We start from the raw sequence: 22,524 nt of genomic DNA on the forward strand, positions 1-22,524 counted from the left end.
GAAATCCATGAGCCGGAGGAGGCCATGAGAGAAATGAGTGGCCCCCAGTGGCCCCACATGACAGTCACTCCCCAGCCACAGGTCTCGCCACTAGGGTAAGAGCCTGTCCCCATAGCCACGTAGCTAGAATGAATGATCTGAGAACCAGTGAGCAGAACGACAGCGTCCATGTTTTATGCCCAGCCCTCTCAGGATAAACCTACAAACCTTGCCCCCCATATTCGATAGGCCGTCCTGAGGGCATTTACCCTCCCCACCTAAGATCCTGTCTAACTTTATTGTCTATAGTATGTATTCTGCCAACGATACTTAGTAGTTTTCAAAACAGCAAGTGATCCTGTACTACTAAATACACCTTTTCAAAGTTCAATTACCAAGCCTAAAAATCCTGCTATGTGGTCAGCCCCCTCCTTGAGAACCGGGGTACAGCAAAGGCCTGGAGGGGACAGGTTCGTGGCCACATGCCTCATCAGCAGAGTAATCTTGGGTTCAGTACTAGGGTCTCTGTGACTACTCCCTAATGCTGTGCTTCTCAACTGGGGGCAATCTGGCCCCCGGGGGTACATCTGGCAACATCGGGAGACATCTGTGGTTTCACAACTAGGGAAAGGATTGCAAAGGACAGGCCCCCACCACAAAGAATGATCTGGCCCCAGGGGCACCTGGGTGGCTCAGTCGTTAAGCGTCTGCCTTCGGCTCAGGTCATGATCCCAGGGTCCTGGGATCGAGCCCCGCATTGGGCTCCCTGCTCAGCAGGAAGCCTGCCTTTCCCTCTCCCACTCCCCCTGCTTGTGTTCCCTCTCTAGCTGTCTCTCTCTCTGTCAAATAAATAAAATAAAATCTTTAAAAAAAAAAAGAATGATCTGGCCCCCAAATGTCAAGGGTGCCCAGGTGGGGAAATGCTGCCCTAATGGAAATGCAAGTACCTAGGACAAGGACTGGAGTAAGGACTTCGTGAAATAAACAGATACATGATGGTACCCGGTGTGCCCAGCACATGCGGTGCTCCAGGTAGTCGAGGTCCTTCCTCTCCAAGCCTCAGGCCCCCCATCTGTTAAACGGTCGCCCCCAGCTTCTTGGCTCCTGTGCTAACTAAGCCCTCTGGTTTCAACAGTCCCAATTTCCACGAAACCCGCATAATTTGCAATGGACGCAATTTCTGTGTTTATGGAAAACTGCCAAAACCTTCACATCATTTGGGCTTCAGTATGAAGCTATAAAACCACCCACGGATTCTGAAGCCTTAAGCCATGAGAAATTAGGTATTTCTAGAAGTAACCTTTAAGGTATATTATTCTTTGCCTTATTACTGAATCCCGGAAAGGGCCTGGTTACCTCTAAGAGGTCTGAATTTCCAATCTATTAGAGTAATACCAGCAATCTGTTATTTCTAGGCTATTGAGGAAAGGTTAGAGTGAAAATTGGATTTGGGTGGTTATGTCCATTCCAAGCACAGGCAGAGGACTCAGCAGTGGAAGAGGGCCAGGGCCTGGAAGGAGCAGTTATCAAGGGAAATGACTGGTGATAACTTTATTGATTAAAGCAGCTTGAAAAATTTAAGATTTGGGGCGCCTGGGTGGCTCAGTTGGTTAAGCGACTGCCTTCGGCTCAGGTCATGATCCTGGAGTCCCGGGATCGAGTCCCACATCGGGCTCCCTGCTCAGCAGGGAGTCTGCTTCTCTCTCTGACCCTCCCCCCTCTCATGCTCGCTCTATCTCATTCTCTCTCTCAAATAAATAAATAAAATCTTTGAAAAAAAAAAAAAGAAAAGAAAAATTTAAGATTTGCCACCACCTGGCATTGAGGATCGCTCCTCATAGGCATTTTTCATTAAAAATAAAGAAGCAGGAACAGAGAATTATTACCTTGTGCATAAGACACAGTTCATTTGAAATGGCCTTATTTCAAAATACTGCCTTAAAATGTCTACACATCCTGAGGCTCAAAACAACATTAACGAACATTTTAGAAAAACGGCGGGGTGAGAGCGTTAACAACATGCAGTTACGGCTCAACTATCTGTCAAGGGGAGAGACAGAAATGACACGTGAGGGGGGAAGGGAGAACGATAATGTGAGAGGTAAATAAGATTGTGCTCAGAGCCGCCAGAGAAAACAATCCCTCAGCTACCCAGGGCCTCCGATGCTCGCAATCGACTGCCGAAGGGACCTCAACCTCATCACACACAGAGATTCCCGAGGAATCCCCAAGCCGAAGCCCCCCACTCCCGACCCCACAGCCCCAGCCCCCGCCAAATGAGATGCCCAGATTAACCTGCCCCCCATACGGGCCTCAGCTGCTCTCTGAGGTGCGGGGAGGGCAGTTTCTCATTCAGAATGTAAAAGCTGCCCGCTGCGAAAATAACTGAAAAGTGCCAAAAAGCAAAAAAGGGAGAGGGGAACCATGCCAGATTGAACTATCCAATATAACCAATGATAATGTCATGACGTACAATTCTAAATACTGGGTGTTTTTTTAAGATTTTATTTATTCATTTGAGAGAAAGAGAGAGAGCACAGAGGGAGAGTGAGAGGGAGAAACAGGCTCCCCACCAAACAGGGAGCCCCACGCGGGGCTCAATCCCCGGATCCTGAGATCATGACCCAAGCCAAAGGCAGACGCTTTAACCGACTGAGCCACCCAGGCGCCCCCTAAATACTGGTTTTTAAACTCAAGTTACATTAGCCTTTCTCCTACTCCGTAACAAATTATCTTAAGAATTTATTCTCTCTTAAATTTATCCTATGAGTAGAATATAAATATATACAGGGGACCTTGGATGGCTCAGCTGGTTGAGCATCCAACTCTTGGTTTCGGCTCAGGTTGTGATCTCAGGGTCGTTGGATTGAGCCCCAAATCAGGCTCCATGTTCAGCGCAGAGTCTGCTTGAGATTCTCTCTCTCCCTCTCCTGCTACCCCTCCCCCTGCTCGCGTGAGCTAACTTCTTTTTTTAAGATTTTATTTATTTATTTGACAGAGAGAGACACAGCGAGAGAGGGAACACAAGCAGGGGGAGTGGGAGAGGGAGAAGCAGGCTCCCGCTTAGCAGGGAGCCTGATGTGGGGCTCGATCCCAGGACCCCGGGATCATGACCTGAGCCGAAGGCAGACACTTACCGACTGAGCCACCCAGGTGCCCCAATATATAAAATATTTTAAAAATAAATGAATATATATATATACACATAGTTGTTTATATTTAAGAAATGAAAAGGTAAGCCATAATATTTATAAAAAGGGCTCCAATGAGATAATTAGAAAGAGAAAGAAAAGGACAGAAGCTCTACTTCCTTGACTATCTCGTTTTGTGGATCTGATTTTGAAGCCAAGTAAATATTTTACATAACTATAAAAAAATGTAAATGTTGAAAACCAATTCCCTAAAAATTACAAGCAAATTCAAAGAGGGTCCTGTTGGTGCCAGGCCATCCAGACAGAACTATACCTGTGGCTCTAGAATAGAGCATTTTGGTTGTAAATCTCTAGAGGGAGGTGCGCTATACAAAAAAAGAACTGTCCAAACAAGAAATCTTCAGCAATAAGGGTAATTGGTCCCATCAGACTCAGCGATCAGTCAGGACAGGGACACTGATGGCCGTCCAGTCACTGGGACCCCAGCCACAACAGTGTCCCAGTCTCGGGGCACTGCTAGCCCCGTGGCAGCACCACACTGCTCATGTTTGGTTCTTTCCCACAGTTTCTGAGATTCAAGACTCCCATGTGTACTATGGACGGAAACAAATGGACTGATTCTGTTGGTATCCTTGAGAGCCAAGACTTTTGATGTGGAAAAAGGAAATACAGATAGAAGACTGATGAGGTCAAGTAGAAACCCACAGGCCTGATGCATCAGAGGTTTCAGTACGAACTCCAGATGTAGTTCATGTTTAAAGATAGATACTTTTCTGAGCCTTAGTGACTAAAAAGGCTCAGAAAAGGGGTGCCTGGGTGGCTCAGTTGATTAAGCACCTGCCTTTGGCTCACGTCATGATCCTGGGGTCCTGGGACCCAGCCCCACATCGAGCTCCCTGCTCGGTGGGGAGTCTGCTTCTCCCTCTGCCTCTGCCCCTCCCCCCACTCGTGCTCCCCCCAAAATAAATAAATAATCTTAAATTAAAAAAATAAATAAATAAAAAGGCTTAGAAATGATGATCAGCCCAGTAGCAACAAGAACTGTTAATGTTCCAATTATGGTTTCTAAATACCATTTTCCACTAAAGGTAAGCATGGCTCCTGGGAAGAAAGGTGAATCCCAAGCCTGAGACAGGAAATGTGCAAGGCAGGTGTGGAACATCCTGTCATAACAGAAAGTAAAGAACCTCAAAGACTACTGGGGTCAGGTCAGAAGGACCCAGAGGCCAACTTTAAGGGGGTCCCACTGGTCAAAGATGAAATACTTTCTACATGAATAAGATCATGACTGCAATGGATTGAAACACATCAAATCTGCTTATGTCTATCTATTTATAGTGATATATGTAGTTTTAAATCTCCTTCATTACCTTGGAAGGATGCTAGAGAATCAACTCATTATTTTGAAAACTAATGAACAATGAGAAAGAAACAGGCATTTATCTGGAGTTCCCTATGTGAACTGTACCTCTGGGTAACAAACAGTTGGTGAGAAGTTTTCCTATGTAGAAGTAATCCAGAGGGGAAAATGAAGAAGGAATGACAGAATTCAAAGAGCTCCATTCTACAGTCCTTGATGAATTACAGGAGTTAGCACCAATCATGAATAGCAGCTAATAACACAAAAGGAGAAAACTGGACATTCTCAGCCTGCTAATGCAGGACACACCACCATCTATAAAGTCGTCATCAAAAAACTGAACCAGATTCTGACCAAACTTCTGGATCTAACTATCAATATTCAGAGAACAGATGACAGAAAGAACATGAAAGTGTACCACAGGTGCAATCAACAAAATCCGGACCATGGGAAATTCCATACAACAAACCACCGTTTCCCCTTCGTAACGTTGCAAGGAAAAACAAAAGGGAGATGGGGGGGGTGCTGGGGGGAATCAGTAGATTAAAAAACACTTGAGAATCTCATTGACCAATCACAATGCAAGAGCCTCATCTGGATCTGATTCAAACAAATTGTAAGCAACATAAAACAATTTTAAGACCATGAAGGATATGTGAACAATGACTGGATATTTGATGATATTACGAAATTATTGTTGGTATTATTTAGACATGGCAATGGCATTATCTATGATTTTTAAAAGAATTCCTATCTTCTAGGGACACAGAAATATTTACAGATGAAGTAACAGGATTTCTGGGATACGATTCAAAATAATTTAGGGGAGAAGAATGGATGGAGTATAGATTAAACAAGCGGCTATTAATCTTGAAGATTAATTAATGGCCAAATATGGGACAATCTGAGCAACAAAATTAATAACAATAGGAAAGGACTGTAACTTAGGGAATAAAACAAATATCCTTGAGTCCATGCTGGAATAAACAAATCAGTGGGGAAAAAAAGGGAAGTTCTTCCTTTTTATTTTTTTTATTTTTTTTTTTAAAGATTTTATTTATTTATTTGACAGAGAGAGAGCGAGCGAGAGAGGGAACACAAGCAGGGGGAGTGGGAGAAGGAGAAGCAGGCTTCCCGCGGAGCAGGGAGCCCGATGCGGGGCTCGATCTCAGGACCCTGGGATCATGACCTGAGCCGAAGGCAGACGCTTAACGACTGAGCCACCCAGGTGCCCCAGGAAAGTTCTTTCTTATAGTAAATTTGAGCTAATAAATATAGAAGGAATGATAGAAATACAAATTCATTGTTTGGCAAACACCCTGTAATAACTGCTTCGGTAAGAATTATCAATGGATGCAAACATCAAGAGGGGAAAAGAATGATGGGAAAGCGGCTATTTATACAGTCAACATGCTTTCCCACAAGATACTTATTAGTTAAATGGGACAAGTAGTAATTCTACAGTGTGGAGAACCCTGGCACAGATCACCTCCGACACGCTGATCAAAGTGAACCTCAGCCAACAACGGGGAGACGTGCCCTCATGTGCCTCCCGATGGAATGCACCGAGAGGGCACAGCACTGCTTCTGGGACATTCCTGCCAAAAATGCGTAACCTAAAATTAAATTAAATCATGAGGAGACATGAGGAAAAAAACCAAATTGAGGAATAGTCTACAAAATAACCAGCCAGTACTCTTCAAATATGCCGCCGTCCTTAAAGACTAGAAAGACTGAGGAACCGGCCCAGAAGGACGGACCTGGGGGATCCCGTTGCAATAAGCAACGTGCCCCAAACAAAGACGCTGGTGGGCTGGCTGATGACATCTGATTTTATCACTGATCAATGACTGTTATGTAAGATGTTAGCGTTTGGGGAAGCTGGTGTAAGGGCATAAGGAAATTCTTTGTGCTAATTTTGCAACTTTTGTAAGTGTGAAATTCTTCAAAATGAACAGTTAAAAATAAGCTTTTTCTAAGTGGTTGTTAGTTGATCATTAGCGAAGCTCGGTGATGGTACCTAGGAGTTCATTATACTACTCTACTTGCATAGTTACTTGAAATGTTCCATGCTAAAAAGTTAAAATGAGAGGGGCGCCTGGGTGGCTCAGTCGTTAAGCGTCTGCCTTTGGCTCAGGTCGTGGTCCCAGGGTCCTGGGATCGAGCCCCGCATCGGGCTCCCCGCTCCGCGGGAAGCCTGCTTCTCCCTCTCCCACTCCCCCTGCTTGTGTTCCCTCTCTGGCTGTCTTTCTCTCTGTCAAATAAATAAAATCTTAAAAAAAAAAAAAAAAAAAGTTAAAATGAGAAGTTTCGGAGACAAAACCACCACATGCAAGATATGGACCCTGTCTGGATTTGATTCAAACAAATCAACATGAAAGAACATTTCTGAGACAACCAGGGAAATTTAAATTTGATTATTGGATAATACTAAGGAATCACTGTTGATTTTGTAGGTAGATTTTTTTCCCATTGTGATAAAAAAAAAAAAAAAACCACACACACACAAAATCTACCAATGTAAGCATTTAAAGCGTACAAATCAGTGGCATTAAGTACATTCACAATGTTGTATGACCGTCATCCCTGTCCAGGTCCAGACGTTTTTATCACCCCACAGGGAGACTGTCCCCATCAGCAGCCCGTCCCCAGTCCCCGTCCACCAGCCCCGGCAACCACTAATCTGTTCTGTATCTCTGATCTGCCTATTCGGGACATCTCATATAAACGCCATATAACATGTAAAATGTGGCCCTTTGTGCCTGGCTGCCTTCATTCACCATGATGTTTTCTAGGTACATCCACAGTGTAGCATTTATCAGCATCTCGTTCTTTTTATAGCTGAAATATCCCATTGTGTGAATAGACCACATTTTGTTGATCCGTGCACATGCTGATGAACGTTTGCGTTATTTCTGCTTCTTGGCTATTGTGAACAGTGCTGCTGAATATTCATGCGTAAGTTTTTGTTTGAACACCTGTTTTCAATTGTTCTGGATGCGGTCGTAGGAGTGGAATTGCTGGGTCATATGGTGCTTCTGTTTACCTCATCCAGAAGCTGTTTTCCAGAGTGGCTGGCTCCATTTCACATCTGGCCAGTGTCCCCACATGAGGGTTCCAATTTCTCCACATCCTTGCCAACGCTGGCCATCTTCCATTGCTTTTGTTTTTAAAATTATTATGGATAGGGGTGCCTGGGTGGCTTAGTCTGCCTTCGGCTCAGGTCATGATCCTGGGGTCCTGGGATCGAGTCCCACATCGGGCTCCTTGCTCAGTGGGGAGCCTGCTTCTCCCTCTGCCCCTCCCCCCACTTGTGCTCTCTCTGTCAAATAAATAAATAAATAATCTTTTAAAAAAATTATTATGGATGACCATCCAAGTGGGTGTGAGGTGGGATCTCACTGTAGTTTTGATTTGCATTTATTTCCCCAATGACTAATGACAATGAGTATCTTTTTGTGTGCTTTTTGGCCATTGTTAGGTGTATTAACATACTGTAGTTAGCTCAAAAATAACCATCTTTTTTGGAAAGACATACTACAACATGAAAGGATACAATAACAACAAATCTGGGATTTAAAATACAACAGCAAGGGGCGCCTGGGTGGCTCAGATGGTTAAGCATCTGCCTTCAGCTCAGATCATGGTCCCAGGGGCCTGGGATCAAGCCCCACATCAGGCTCCCTGCTCAGTGCAGAGCCTGCTTCTCTCTCTCCCACTCCCCCTGCTTGTGCTCTCTGGCTCTATCTCTCTGTCAAATAAATAAATAAACCCTTCAAAATACCATCAACTTTTAAAAAAATAAAAAATAAATAAAATACAACAGCAAAAAAAAAAACCAAGTCAAAAAAGAAAAAGGAAAAAGAAGGGAATGTGGCAAAATCTTTTAATTGTTAAATCTGAGTGATGGATATATGGGGAGAATCCCTCTGAAATATGCCACAATAAAAAAAGAAATTCTGCCCTAGGAAACAAAGTCGTGAAAACCCAGGGTTGTTAAGCCTGTGGTCTTTGTTCATTCAAAACACAAGCCTCTCCTCTCCTACAAGGCTCACAAGGCATTTCCTGGGTTCTTCCTGGGGACCCCTGACTCCCTGTGCCCTGACATTCACAGATGTCAAGGAGGCTTGAGGGCAGAGGTTCTAGACTTCTGGGGCGGACAGCCAGCCTTCTCCATGCATCGTGAAATACCAGTGCTCTAGACAGGAACACGTGGGAAATTCGGATCCAACAAGAAGGGAGCATCACAGTGATCCTGGGGGCACTCGCCTCACCGCAGGGTGCTGACAATGTCCCCAGCATCATGTCCAAAACAGACATCAGGGCAGCCTTACCCGGCTGCAGACATGTGCCCACTGTCTTTTCAACGACACTCTCCATAAACCACCTGCTGCTGGGGACCAACTCCACATCCCCTGGGAAATGGGGGGCCCTGTGGACATCAAAATCATAACTGCTTTTTTTTTTTAAAGATGTATGTTGGGGAGGCCATCTGTCTCAAAAACAGTCATCCTATAAGGGTGGCAAGACGCATGATTTTATTCTTACATATTTGAATCTTGCTACGTATTGTCTTTTCAATGAACTGTTGTTTTTTTTTTATGGAAAAGTGTCCTCTTATCATTACTAACGTAAGCATTTGATGTCAAAGAGATGAAGGTAGTTTTACAAACTCAGAATGTTTGCAAGGACATAAAATTTCCATTTTATCATGGTTTTCTGCCACACTAGCTCAAATGCACTTGTCTACAAGCACCCCCGCACGGCCCCTTCGGAGTTATTTCAGTCAGCTTCAACATGGGACTCTGCCCAATACTCTGAGTCTAGAATAAACATATTAAATTGTAATTATTAACTTTTCGCTGGATGGGGTAAGAAATAAAGTCATCAGGTGATGGGACAGTCATCAGGCAGGATTGTTAATTTCCAAGGAAAAACTTGGTTGAAATGTTTCTTCTGATATAGTAGTTACAAATTAGAGCTTTCGAAAAACAAGGGCAGAACCAAACTGCAGTGAAAGAAATTTCTGCAGCTTAGGCCTCCCATAGCCCTAAATCTCTGAGAGCAGCAAGACAGAGCACCTTTCCTGCAAATTAAGTAGGTTTCCAGGATTTCGACGTAGTTGAGCTTTCAGAGATAACCACTCAAGACGTATCATTAATCTATACATTATCTCAGCTCTGGTTGTCTTTTTCTTTAAGATTTTGTTTATACAAAAAAAAAAAAAAGATTTTGTTTAATTATTTGACAGAGAGAGAGAGGGAGGGAGGGAGGGAGGGAGCACAAGCAGGGGGAGCGGCAGGCAGAGCAGGCAGAGGGAGAAGCAGGCTCCCAGATGAGCAGGGAGCCCAATAAGGGGCTCGATCCCAGGACCCTCGGATCATGACCTGAGCTGAAGGCAGACACTTAACTGACTGAGCCACCCAGGTGCCCCAGCGGCTCTGGTTGCCTTAATTATGCCTGCAGAGTGAGATGGCCATCCAAGTCCAAAGGCAGAGGAAGAACACACACACGGCTATGGTCATGGGCAGGGACCGACTGGAAAAGCCCAGGCTGGCTGGGCTGGTGCAGCCTCGTATGAGCTTTTCTTCCACGGAGGCAGAACCGAACAGTCCTGCCAAGGAGACCGACGGAATGACAGTCAATGTAGGAAAAGGCAGAGATATTCTTCTCCCCCACGTCTTCCCTGCCACTTGGACTCTTTAAAAGGTAAGTAGTATTAAGAAAATTCAGTTGTGGGATGCCTGGGTGGCTCAGTCGGTTAAGCGTCTGCCTTCACCTCGGGTCATGATCCCAGGGTCCTGGGATCGAGCCCCACATCGGGCTCCCCGCTCAGTGGGGAATCTGCTTCTCCCTCTCCCTCTGCCCTTCCCCCCTGCTCATGCTGCACACTCTCTCTCACGTTGTCTCTCTCTCTCAAATAAATAAGATCTTTAAAAAAAAAAAGAAAGAAAATTCAGTTGTGTGTGTTGTCTTCCACGATGCTCTAGAGCTGCTCCATTTCTTCTTGCTTCTGATTTGCCGTGTCCTCCTAGCCGCCTGCGGTACCATATGAGGAATCCCCTCAATAATGGGATGGGCTCTTCGCGATTCTTCATTCATCAATTCGTTGGTCGATGTTTCATATCTGAGCCGCTTCTCAGAGGGCAGGCACACCAGGAACTCGAGCAGCGCCCGGTGGAAGGCGCTCTTGCTCTTGACTGCTGACCTCCACCACCCAAACGTGTGAAGGCACCTCCGGGCCACCGCGGGTGATGGCGTGTACCCCGCAGCACTGGGGCGAGCACGGTCTGGCAGCCCACGACCCTCGGCCAGCCCCCCACGCCTTCCGCCCATCCCCGGGCTGCCCGCTCCTCGCCTCTTCTGCGAACTATTTTTAACACGTTGGTAGGGCTGGTCAATTCTTCTCCTTCCAGAGAAGAAGCAGATGTCACTTAGAAACGGCCACAGGCCTTTGTGTCTTACTCTTATGCTGAAACTAATTTGACTGCTTGAAAGCATTCAGTGGGCCTCCTCTGTGGTCCTTCTCCCCCTTCCCAGTAAAATCAGCTCTCGTGGGTGGAAGGGTCCACGCCTGGCTGCCCAGCCAACCTCCACAGGCTGCCCGAGCCCTCCAGCCCATGCTCCGGGCCGTCCCCGACGGAGCGGCTTCCACACACACACACTCCCCTGAGAGACCACCCTACCTCGTGGGCTTCCACCCCCATCTCCTTCAGGGCCGACTGGAAGTACTCAGGAGAAGGTTTCCCCACCACTTCGGCTTCGATTCCACAGGCATACTGGGAAAAGAGAAAAGGACACAGCACGGGTTGAGGATGAAGCCACAGGCGAATACTGCTCCGAAGGCCTCCCTCTGGGGAATCAAGGGAAAAGTGCCCCAAATGTGCACCCACGGGCCAGGGGCCTCCAAGAGGCAGGACGCTTGGGCTGAGAGACACATCTCAGAGGCAAGAGCATCAGGATGCTCAGGGCACCCCCACCAGGCCCCCTGACATCTGCTCAAAAACCTGAGCACAGCAGGAGGTGGGCCACCACCACCCCCACCTTGGCTGCTGCTCTCATTTGCGTACTTGCTTCTCCCCTGCCCCCAACTCTGTCACAGGCCCTCCAGGGGAAAAGGCCCAGGGCTCTATCGGTCAGTCTGCCCAGCCCTCCCACCTAAGTGCGGGTAGGCAGGAGCCTATGTAGCAATGAGGATGGCAGGTCAGCTGACCTGGGGCGGCTGAGCAGGCATGGGTCAGAGTGGGCCCTGGGGAGCCCCGTCTGGGCCCGGCCCTGGAAACTGGAGGACGGACTCAGGAGGGAGTCCCATTAGGACACATCAAACTCAAGGTGTTGCAGATGAGCAGGGTCAGGGATGAGGCAGGTGGCCCGCACAGAGACGGAAGCCGAGAGTCTGAGAGGACAGCAGCAGTGAGCAGGCTGGAGGCCAGCCGGGTCCACGGCAGGCGGGCTAGGGTGTGGGGAGGAGCAGGAGGGACAGGAGAGCACAGTGACAACCAGGGCGGCTGACGGGCCACGCTCTGGAGCAGAGGGGGCGCTCAGCTTGAAGCCCCAAACAGGAGGCCCTACTGTGGAAACAGAAGAGGCGATTCAGACATGGAGTACACCCCCTTCTCCAGAAAGACCAGAAACATCCCAGACAGCCCTGAGATCTGAAGACGGCACAGACAGACTCAGGGCAGGTACCTCGAGCGCCTTCATGTAGGCACCGACGTCCAGCATCAGGCCCGAGGTCTCCTTGTAGTAGCGTCTACAAAAGAGCAGGAGGGAACAAGGTGAGCTGAGCCCGGGAGCTGTGCCAAGAGAAACTGCCCTGTCCTGGTTCTGCCAGCTCAGGAGAGCAGAGCCACGGGTGAGGGTCAGTCCAGACGCCACGCTGGGAACGACCGACGGAGGTCGGCACAACAGAGCCCAGCCGCGGGTCACCGTGCCCGGGCAGGAGGGACAGTGGGCCGGCAGCTCTCAGTCCCAGTGGCCCCCTGCTGCCAGCCTTATGGGGACCGCAGGGGCAGACGGATCCTGTCAGCAACAGAAAGGCAAGTGGCCTGTGTTCTGGGAAAGGGCAGAAGGTCCACAGAGCATGTGGTGAACCCCTACCTGCTAATAATTAACCCTTAATTGCTGCCCGAAGAAAACTCCATTAGTTCCACGGCACCCCGCAGCATCTCCGATTAGCCAGAGGTCGAGGTGCCAGGTTTCAGGGGCGCCAGATGCTTTCACGAGAGGACAACTCTCTCTTCCCTGTCTCACTGGAGACCGCCACTGCTCGGCTTGCGGGACTGCGCCTTTCTGAGGACAGTTTCGTGACTGCCGTGAGCCCCGCGCTGGCCCTGGCCTCCACCGTCTGGCCCACCCCGGGCCACACAGACCCCTCAGGACACGTGGTGGACCGAGCCCGGTTCCCTCGGAGCAAAGCCATTTGACTATAAAGAGGGGCAAAGGTAGTTTAATCTGTGCCGCTCAAAAGACAGGGTTAATGGGAGTCCAGGACTGTTCAAATGTTTTGAGACCCATCACGTCAGGTGTCCTCTCTTTCCCATGCCCTTTGAGTCGGAGAAACATTGAACAACGCGTACGCAGAGACCCAAAGAAAAGAGAGTGAAGCACGCTGACTCCAGGGCCCAAATCCAAGCTCTACTTCTTTTTAACTGTGGGACTTTGGGTTGCTGAAGTCCTCTGGGCCTCAGTTTCCTAATCTGTAAAATGGGGGGGGCAGGGGCCCCAATGCCCACCTCATGGATTGTTGCGAGGCTCAAACAAAGTAATGCATGCAAAGTTCTTAACATGACGTCTCACATGCAGACACCACTCAAAAAATATTAGAAAATATTATTATTCTGTTTACCCGGACCAGGCTACAGGCAGTAAGCTATGAGCTGGGCCAGAAAGGATGAACACCAAGTCTTTCCCATCTGTGGGAGTCGCAACCTGTTCTGTGCCTACTGAAATGTTAGAACTGAGCTTCCCAGGAGCTGCCGCAGGGCTGTCCCCTTTCTTCCAGCTCTGCGCACCCAGGAGTCCCGCCTGTTCCTCTCGGCCCCACCTGAGGCCCTGAAGGCTGCAGGAGCCTGACCGCCTGCCCACACTCACCCAGCACTCAGCATTCTCTGGCTCCATGCAGGCCAGCCTGCAAGGCTTTTAGAATCAACCAGCAGCACTGCTGAGGACCCCATGGGCCAGACGATGCTGCAGGCCCAGGCTTCAGCTTCGTCCCCTTGCCCTCTGTGTGATGACTGCTGTGGGAGGGGAAGAAGGGGGCAGTGGGAGCCCAGAAGGGACAGGAGGGGGACCAGGGAGGGCCTCCCTGAGGAAGGGACATGTCAAGGTGAGCCAGGGACAAAGGACAGAGGTGAGGAGAGAATGCAGAAAGCACGAGAGAGGCTGACCCAGAAGCCAAAGGACAAATTAAAAACAAGGCCACCTTGTTGAAACGGGCACAGCTCTGTTTGGAGTTGAGGATTCTGGGGGCCTCTGGCCAGTGCCCTGGGCCAACTTGAGCTGGGTGTACCTCCCTTTGGAAAAACCTTCCAAGGACACCTCCACGGCACAACTTCTGCCTGGCCCATACTCCCCAGTCTTTCTTCCCAAGTGACAGGAACCTGGACTTTCTGAAGTTTAAATTTAGTCCCGATGGAAGGAAAAACCTGAGCATGCAGCTTAAAATACACAATCAAAACCTTGTCTTTGTTACACTCGTGTCTAGAGCCTAAAGAAAAAACTGACTTCCATAAATCAAAATTAGAAACCTTACAATTTCTTTTTTAACTGAATCTGGGTTTGTTTTTACAGCGTCCAGAATTTCCCTTTATTCCTTACTCATTCGGGAAAACCAAAAGCCACCTTGAAGGCCATCTGTTAGCTGAAAACATTTTTAGAGACACAGGAAATACAAGTACCTAAGTTAATTTTTTCTAAATATAAAGGCCCAGGTTATTCCCGAAACCTAAGAGATCTGATATTCTATCTTCTGTTACTGGCATCACGAAAGCAACAGGAGGCCTGGCTGGAACGTGAGTGTTCCAGCCACAAACTAGAAACTGGGGATGCTGGGGAGACAGGACAGGGCTGGGGGCAGAAGCAATCAGATAGATTTTATGCTTTATTCTTCTGCCCTTCCGATTATTCAGCACGACCTCCCTTCAAAATGACCACTTGACCTTTCCCACAAGAACCATTAACCTTCCATAGTCTGTCGCGTAAACAGCTTAATTTTCTGACGGCAGCATGACAGAAGAAATTACAAAGGCAATTCCCACTCTCAGTCCAAACAGATGCCACATGTAAATCACTCCATTTCCAGGAGGAGGACATTCTGCCCCAGTGCCTCCGCCATCCTGCCTCCTTGGGGACACCGTGCAGCCCCACGCTGGTGGAGGATGACCCCTCGCCGTACATGCCCCCCACTTGGACAGGACAGCAGCTCTTCATGGGTCCTTGGGCTGTCCCAGTGCTGACCTGGGCCCGAAAGCTCTCAGTTCCTGTCCCTCGTTTCAAAGCGCCCAACCCATAGCCCAAGTCAGAAGCCCCATTAAGTCAGAGGCACCCCTAATCGCTTATTTGTAAAACCAACCCTTGCCTACTCTTGAATTTACTGCAGAATGATGAAGCTAAAAAGCAACTGATTCTGTTTCTTTTTCTTTTTCAACAACATATCTACTTTGACCACTACCCACAATCTGGAACAATAACGTTTAACAATTAGGGACAATTTTAAAGAAAAAAGTTTTAACGTAAATCAGTTACAACAGAGCTTCTTAATTATGCTGTTCTCTAGTGAGGGGCTGGTGATCTTAGGGACGCCTGAAGGACCAAACCTGGAACATAAGGAGGTAAGCAGGCCAGGTTCCATGGTTTATAGTGCTCTACACCGTAGAAGGTTGTGAGGCCAGAAAGGGGCTAGGATGGTGAATTTTATGTGTCAACCTGACTGGGCCGAGGTGCCAGATATTTGGTCAAACATTATTCTGGATGTTTCTGTGAAGGTCTTTCTTGGGTGAGATTAACATTTAAATCAGTGGTCTCTGAGTAAACACATTGCCCTCCGTTCTGTGGTGGGCCTCCTCTAATCAGTTGAAGGCACAAACAGAACAGTGTGACCTCCCCGAGCAAGAAGGAATCCGGTCAGCAGAGAGCCTTCGGACTCGGACCATAGCTCTTCACTGGGTCTCCAGCCCGCCACCCTGCCCTGCAGATTTTGGACTCACCTAGCCTCTCTTGGTTGTTTCTGGGACGAATCCTGACTAATACAGGACACATTCTATTTGCATGATAAACAACTAGAATATTTTTAGTTCCTAAAAGAAATCTGTCCTCTCATTCCTGAAATCTCTTCTGTTTGTCTGTTTTGACAGAGACATAGCCATGAAAAAATACCATGAGAAAAACAACCAAAACAGTGCACGTAAAGTGAGAGCAGACTCTGAGCTTGGTGAAGGGGACAACAGAAGTGGTGGGGTCTGCGGTCAGCTGGAATTAATGGACGCAGTGGCCTCAGCTAAGCTTCTGGGTGTGGTGGAATGTGGGGCCCTGAACTATTAGGTCTTCTGATTTTTTAAGAAGAATCCAGAAATCTGTATATTTTATATAAAATCTCCCATTTTTAAACATGCCCCCCCCCCAAATTTAAGATCTTGTGAGGGCCAAACATCTGCTCTCGAATGTAGCTTGGAAGTGACAGGATTTATTGGCCCGGGACCCTGGCTTACTTCACCTCCTTAGGCCTCGATAAGCCCACCTCCAAAATGGCGCTGCTATTGCCTACAGCTCACAGGGTTGTGGAATGAAACAAAATGGAGTACATAAAGTGCTCAGCAATGGCGCTTGGACGAACAAAAGGTCCCTCCCTTGGGACACCTGGGTGGCTCAGTCGGTTAAGTGGCTGCCTTCGGCTCAGGTCATGATCCCAGGATCCTGGGATCGAGTCCCACATCGGGTTCCTTGCTCGGCAGGGAGCCTGCTTCTCCCTCTGCCTGCCTCTCTCCCTGCTCGTGTTCTGTCTCTCTCTCTGACAATTAAATAAATAAAATCTTAAAAAAAAAAAAAAAAAGGTCCCTCCCTCGACTACTCCAATAGCCAGCCCCGTCCGGCGGACACAGGGAGGGAGTTCCCGATCAGCAGAAGCACCCAAGCTGGGAAAGGCTTCCCCAGACACGGCCCCCAAATCCCTGCCAGGCACGAAAAGCTGGGGCAGGGCTCCAGAGGGTCCCTGCAACTTTAAGAGCCTGTGACTCAAATCCTAGTGCCGCTTCTGGTGATGACAGAGTAAGTCTGCACAGCTTTCTGGAAAGCAACTTGGCAACATGGATCAAGAGCCTCGGATACGCACATCATCCTAAACGTGAAGATGCTTATCGCGGCCTTACTCTGGCATAAGATCAGAAACCACCTAATAATGTCCATCAGCAGGCATCAGTTTAAGAAACTACAGGATATCCTGTAAAAATGATTACAGCAAAACTGTGCCACAGAGACATTTATTTATTGAGTTGAAAGTTGTTCACAAATTATTATCTGGTGAACAACAAAAACCCGGCTGACAAAACTAGGTCAGGTTTGATCCTGATGCTCCGAGTACGTCCCTTTGTAATGATTTCTTTGCGCCAGAAACCACTTGGAAGAAACACACCAACGTGCTGACAGCTGTTAACCTGTGCAGCGGAATGGAAATATTTTCTGTTCTCTTCTTTTTGCTCATCTGTTTTCTCTAATTTTCCTTCCACGAACATGCGCGGTCTTGGTGGTAAAAGAAGTTGTGAAAAATAACCAACACGGTTGGCTTGGGTTTTTTTAAAGAAAGAGACAGTGAGGACTGTGCTAAAGACTCAGACAAAAGTGCTGGTAACAAAATCAGGACTTTACAGAGACCGTGCTCTGCGGCCAGAGATGTGCAGCCTGGCCCAGAGCACTCCTCCAGGCCCTCGAGCCTCCTCTTTACTACTTAGGTGTCCCCTGGAGATAATCCTTCAGTGCCTTGTGCTGTATCCTGTGCAAACACACCTAACCTTGGGACAGTGAGCACCCGCACTCTGAGACCTCGACGGGGCCTCCGTCCGCAGCGACCCTCCCCGGCCTCAGCCTCTCCCAGCCCAGCGTCCACATGGAAGCCTGACCAGCCAGCTCCCCCGAAGTCAGAGGATTCTCATTTCCTCACAAATTATTAAAAGAAAGGAAGGATGAAGGAAAAAGCGAGAAAAAAGCAGGGAGGGAAAAGGAAGGCAGCCTATGCCCACCCCACACCCACTTTTCTGCACTGTATACTGATTCTGTAAGCCAGAGACCCACAGAGCGTCGTCCAAAGCAGCCGGAAACATTCTTCCTGAAGCTGACTTACCCTTTTCCCAGAGAGATGAGCACAGGCTTTTCCAGATCCATGAGCACCCGGAAGGCTTTATTCATGTTTTGGTAAGAAAAGCCTTCTCCAGCATCTGCAATGACCACACAGTTGGGGTTGGACGTGTCGATCTGATCAAATTCTGAGCGGACTCCTGGAAAGAAAAAGAGGGATAAAGCCCTGGGGAGATGTGGCCTATGTCCCGTCTCCTACCAGGGACACCTTCTGTCTGCCATGTGGGCCCTGCCCCTTCCTCAGACACGCTTCCTGATCCTCCCAGTACTGGAGGTGGGTAAGGAAGGGGTTTTACTCCCATTTTACAGATGAAGAATTCCACTCCCCACAGTTAGGATTTGTCAGGAGAAAGACGGGCCCGTCCCTGGGGCTCCCACCCCAACACTGGCATTACCCCAGGGGCTACTCAGTTCAATCCCCCAGGCAGGAAACCTATAGCTCTGCAAGTGAGAAGGGGCATTTGCCTGGAAGACACAGATTCCCAGATGTCGGGTGAAATGAGGCTGCTGGCAACCTTTACAGGGTCGGTACTGCTGGACCCAAACTGTAAAGACCATCGAACATTCCAGCCCAACCCCATGGAAGACAGGAGAGCGGGGACATACAGACGTGCTGAGAGGAGTAGCAGCTGATCCCCCCTGCTCACCAATACCCTTAGCAAAGCCTCTTCCTCCTTTGCCTTTTCTGCCCTCCCCTATTTTATTTTATTTTTAAAGATTTTATTTATTTGTCAGAGAGAGAAAGAGCACAAGCAGGGGGAGCGGCAGGCAGAGGGAGAAGTAGACTCCCTGCTGAGCAAGGAGCCTGATGCGGGGCTCTATCTCAGAAGCCCCGGATCATGACCTGAGCCGGCGGCAGACGCTTAACTGACTGAGCCACCCAGGCGCCCCTACCCTCCCAATTTTAAATTAAAACCGAGAACGCTGCAAGACTAAACTGAGTCATCAGCCTTATGTCTTCAGTTCCTAGGACGAAACAGACTCTCACCTATCTTGGTATTAGATATTGACCTTGCTGGATTAAAAAATGGAAGTAACCACATGATATCACTTCCAACCTGCCAGAATAGCAAGAATTAAAAAGACTGACACCGCCAAGTGCTGGTGGGGAAGCAGAGCGGCTCTAAGAGCTGGCTGGCCGGAACGCGAAATGACACAGCCCTCTGGGGAAAGGCTAGCCATTTCTGATAAAACTGAACAGCCACCTACCCTCTGACCCAGCAATTCCACTCCTAGGTATTTACCCAAAAGAATTGCAGAGGGGGCGCCTGGGTGGCTCAGTCATTAAGTGTCTGCCTTCGGCTCAGGTCATGATCCCAGGGTCCTGGGATCGAGCCCCGCATCGGGCTCCCTGCTTGGCCGGGAGCCTGCTTCTCCCTCTCCCACTCCCCCTGCTTGTGTTCCCTCTCTAGCTGTCTCTCTCTCTGTGTCAAATAGATAAATAAAATCTTAAAAAAAAAAAAAAAAAAAAAAAGAATTGCACAGAAACATTCGTAGCGGATTTCCTCCCTAATAGCCTAAAGTCGGAAACAGCCAGGTGTCCTTCAACAGGGGATGGACAAAGCGTGGCATATTCACTTAATGGAATAGCACTCTGCAACGAAAAAGAAAAAAAACCTACTGATAACTGCAACCATACAGGTACATCTCAATAACAGTATGTTGGGGCTGCTCAGACCCTGCAGATTCCAAAGAAAGGTGGTCCTCAGGGTACCGGGTGGCTCAGTCGGTTAAGCATCTGCCTTCAGCTCAGGTCATGATCTCAGGGTCCTGGGATCAAGCCCCAGGTCGGGCTCTGCGCTCAGTGGGGAGTCTGCTTCTCCCTCTCCCTCTGCTCCTCCCCCTGCTCATGCTCTCGTGCGCTCTCTCTTTCTCTCTCTCAAATAAATAAATAAAATCTTTAAAAAAAAGAGAGAGAGAGTGTTTTTGTAAGCCTGAGGCCCTGAGGGGCCGGAGACTAAGTAGCCAAGGTCAGTCCACAGGCGCTGCGTGCCTACCTGACCAACCCCTACTCAAAACCCGACACAAGGATCCAGTGAGCTCCTCTGGGTGACCACACGTTGCAGGTATGGTCACACATCTCGGCTGGGAGAATTAAGTGCGTCTCAGGGCAACTCCATGGACAAGGACCGCTGGAAGGTCATGCCCGGATTCTCCTGGAGTTCGCCCACACCTCTCTTCCCTTTGTTGAGTTCAATCCATGTTCTTTCACCGCGCTAAACTATAACTGAGTCTGACAGCTTTTCTGGGCCCTGTGAGTCCTTCCAGCAAATCGTCAAGCTTGAAGGTGGTCTGGAGAGCCCCTGACACAACTAGATGCTGCATGATACTATTTATATAAAAATCTAAATGAGGCAAACTTATTCATGATGAAACAAATCAAAATAGCGGGTGCCTCCAAGAGCGTAGGGGATGGGGACTGACCGGACAGCACGTGAGGGAACTTTCAGGGTGCTGGTAAAGTTCTAGATCACATCACAATAGGGGTTCGGGATACACAGACGTGTGCATCTGTCAAAACTCAGAAGTACACCTGAGATTTTTGCATTTCATTGTACATAAATTTTGTATCAAAAGAAAAAAATGTAAACAGATGTTGAACTCTAGTTAATGATGTGCTGAAGTGTTTTCGAGATGTGTCCCAATGTCTGCTATTTACCTTGAAATGCATCAAAAAGATAAGATAATGGGGCGCCTGGATGGCATAGTTGATTAAGTGTCTGACTCTTGATTTCGGCTCAGGTCATGATCTCAAGGTTGTGGGATCCAGCCCTGCGTTGGGCTCTGCGCTCAGCGAGGAGTCTGCTTAGAGTTCCTCTCTCCCTCTCCCTGCCCCTGCCCCCTGCCACATAAGCACTCTCTCCCTCTCTCTCTCATTCTCTCTCTCAAATAAATAAATAAATCTTAAGAAAAAAAGATAAGATGAAAAGATGGACAAAAGAATGGGTAGACGTAACGAAGAAAATATAGTAAAATGTCACTGGTAAAGTCAGGTGATGAGCATACAAATATTTCAAGTAGAATTCCTTTAGCTTTGCTGTATGTTTGAAAATTTCATAATAAAATGTTGCGGGGGGTGGAATTCATCAACGATAAAACCTGGAAAAAGATTCCAAGTCTGAAAGCAGGCATATTTATGGAAAACAGGCATCTGGCTTCCCCTCCAGCCTGCTCAAGCTCTAATATCGATTAATGCCCCCTTCAAGGCAAACACTGATTTCCCTCCCCTTCCCAGCTCATTCCACCCCCATTCCTCCCTCTGCCCCAGGGGTGGGGATTTTCTTTCTTAAGTTTTTCTCTTTCTTTGAGGACCTGTTCTAAAGACACTGGCAGAGATCCCAGATCACAGAGGAAGGATTTTGAGAAAGAGGATTTCTAAAGGCTGGGCATATTGCCCTCAACTGGCTCCAGAGCTATGGATTTGACACTCAGGCCTTTCAGGGAGCACCCTCAACCTCTGGGGGCCCCACTCCTGCCGGGAGGCAGAGAAGTATGCTTGCTTCTGCCAGTGGTTTGTAAATAAAAATACCCGGTGCAGGGGAAGAAAGAGGGCTCAGTGCCACGACAGGGAAGTGTCCTGAATTCTGAAGAAGTGCTTATGTTTCTTCTTTTTAAATATTCAGAAGGCACCAGATAATACTGCTCCTTCCACTTCTTTCCAGAAAAACTCTCCACAGAGGGTCAAAAGGGCTCTTTCCTTGCATTCAGATGAAGATCAGGATGTAAACCTTGTGCCATTTGCCAGAAAGCAGGGCTGGTATTCACAAATAGAGTTCAAGTTCAGGGTTGGGGGAGGGGGACAGGGGAGGTAGGGGGAGTGGAGGGGATGGGGGGTGGCAGACACAAACCTATGGACTTCAATCTAGCCCCTCATCCTCCTTCCCTTCCTCCCCCTCCCCCCCCCCCCGCCCCACAAACCCTAAAGCTAAAATTTTGCCCCTGTGACAATTCCCTGCCCTCTTGGTCCATTCTAGATCAAAGAAATCAGGCTCAGGATTTTCCTCTGCGAAAACCGTTCCATCTGGAACCTGCCTCTAAGGATCCTCTGGTACTCAGCCAGGGATGGAACGGGTCTGGTCCCCAGCAGGGAGCCCACGAGGTTTCCACCCCACAGGCCCATGAGCCAAGTGTTCGTGTCCTCCCCAGTGGTTTGACCCAGGTGAGAGGGACACCGTCCCTCAGCCCCCACCTGGAAAGGAGGCACCTTGGCCCCCACCAAGCCCAGGGCCCAGCAGGCCTACCGTCATGAATAAGCAGGTGTGGCCGCAGGCCTCGCTCCTTCAGGATCAGGGAGGTGGCTGGGGCCGGGGAGGTGACCTCGCCCTCGGAAATGTCGAAGCCCTGGCGTTGAAGCAGCCCCACCAGCTCTCTCCGGGACTTCTGCGAATCGTTGGTGCAGAACCTCACCTTCAGCTGCGAGCGCTTCAGTCTGGAGGTGGGAACACGACAGACGGAAGGTACTGTCGCACGTGGAGCACGGGGCCTCCAAGCAGGAAGCCAGGTTACCTCCCAAGGGCAACCAGGACCGCCAGCGGGGCTAGACCACCGGGGCTCCCTGAGGCCGGCCTCGGCTGACCCCGGTGTCTGGATGGGGTTGCTGAGCTGGAGCTGACCCCTTCCAGGGAACCCTGACCCTGCCCCACAACCCTCCTTTCCATCCTCACTGAGCCTGTTGCCAGGGACATG

General features: G+C 48.7%; 1 protein-coding gene across 4 annotated transcripts in view; it reads right to left on the reverse strand.

Annotated features, from left to right (window-relative positions):
• The window catches only part of LHPP (phospholysine phosphohistidine inorganic pyrophosphate phosphatase), a 120,586-nt gene that overhangs the window by 81,803 nt on the left and 16,259 nt on the right, over positions 1–22,524 (reverse strand). For 3 of the 4 annotated variants that reach the window (XM_036103092.2, XM_036103089.2, XM_036103091.2), the window contains exons 2-5: positions 22,080–22,267; positions 17,825–17,978; positions 12,181–12,244; positions 11,178–11,270 (exon numbers count right to left, since the gene is read on the reverse strand). In XM_036103092.2, the coding sequence (XP_035958985.1) occupies positions 11,178–11,270; positions 12,181–12,244; positions 17,825–17,978; positions 22,080–22,267 (499 nt within the window). The remainder of the gene's footprint in view (positions 1–11,177; positions 11,271–12,180; positions 12,245–17,824; positions 17,979–22,079; positions 22,268–22,524) is intronic. The other variant, XM_078077006.1, reaches the window with a different exon arrangement.

Source organism: Halichoerus grypus, chromosome 7, assembly GCF_964656455.1.
Source record: "Halichoerus grypus chromosome 7, mHalGry1.hap1.1, whole genome shotgun sequence".
NCBI lineage: Eukaryota > Metazoa > Chordata > Mammalia > Carnivora > Phocidae > Halichoerus > Halichoerus grypus.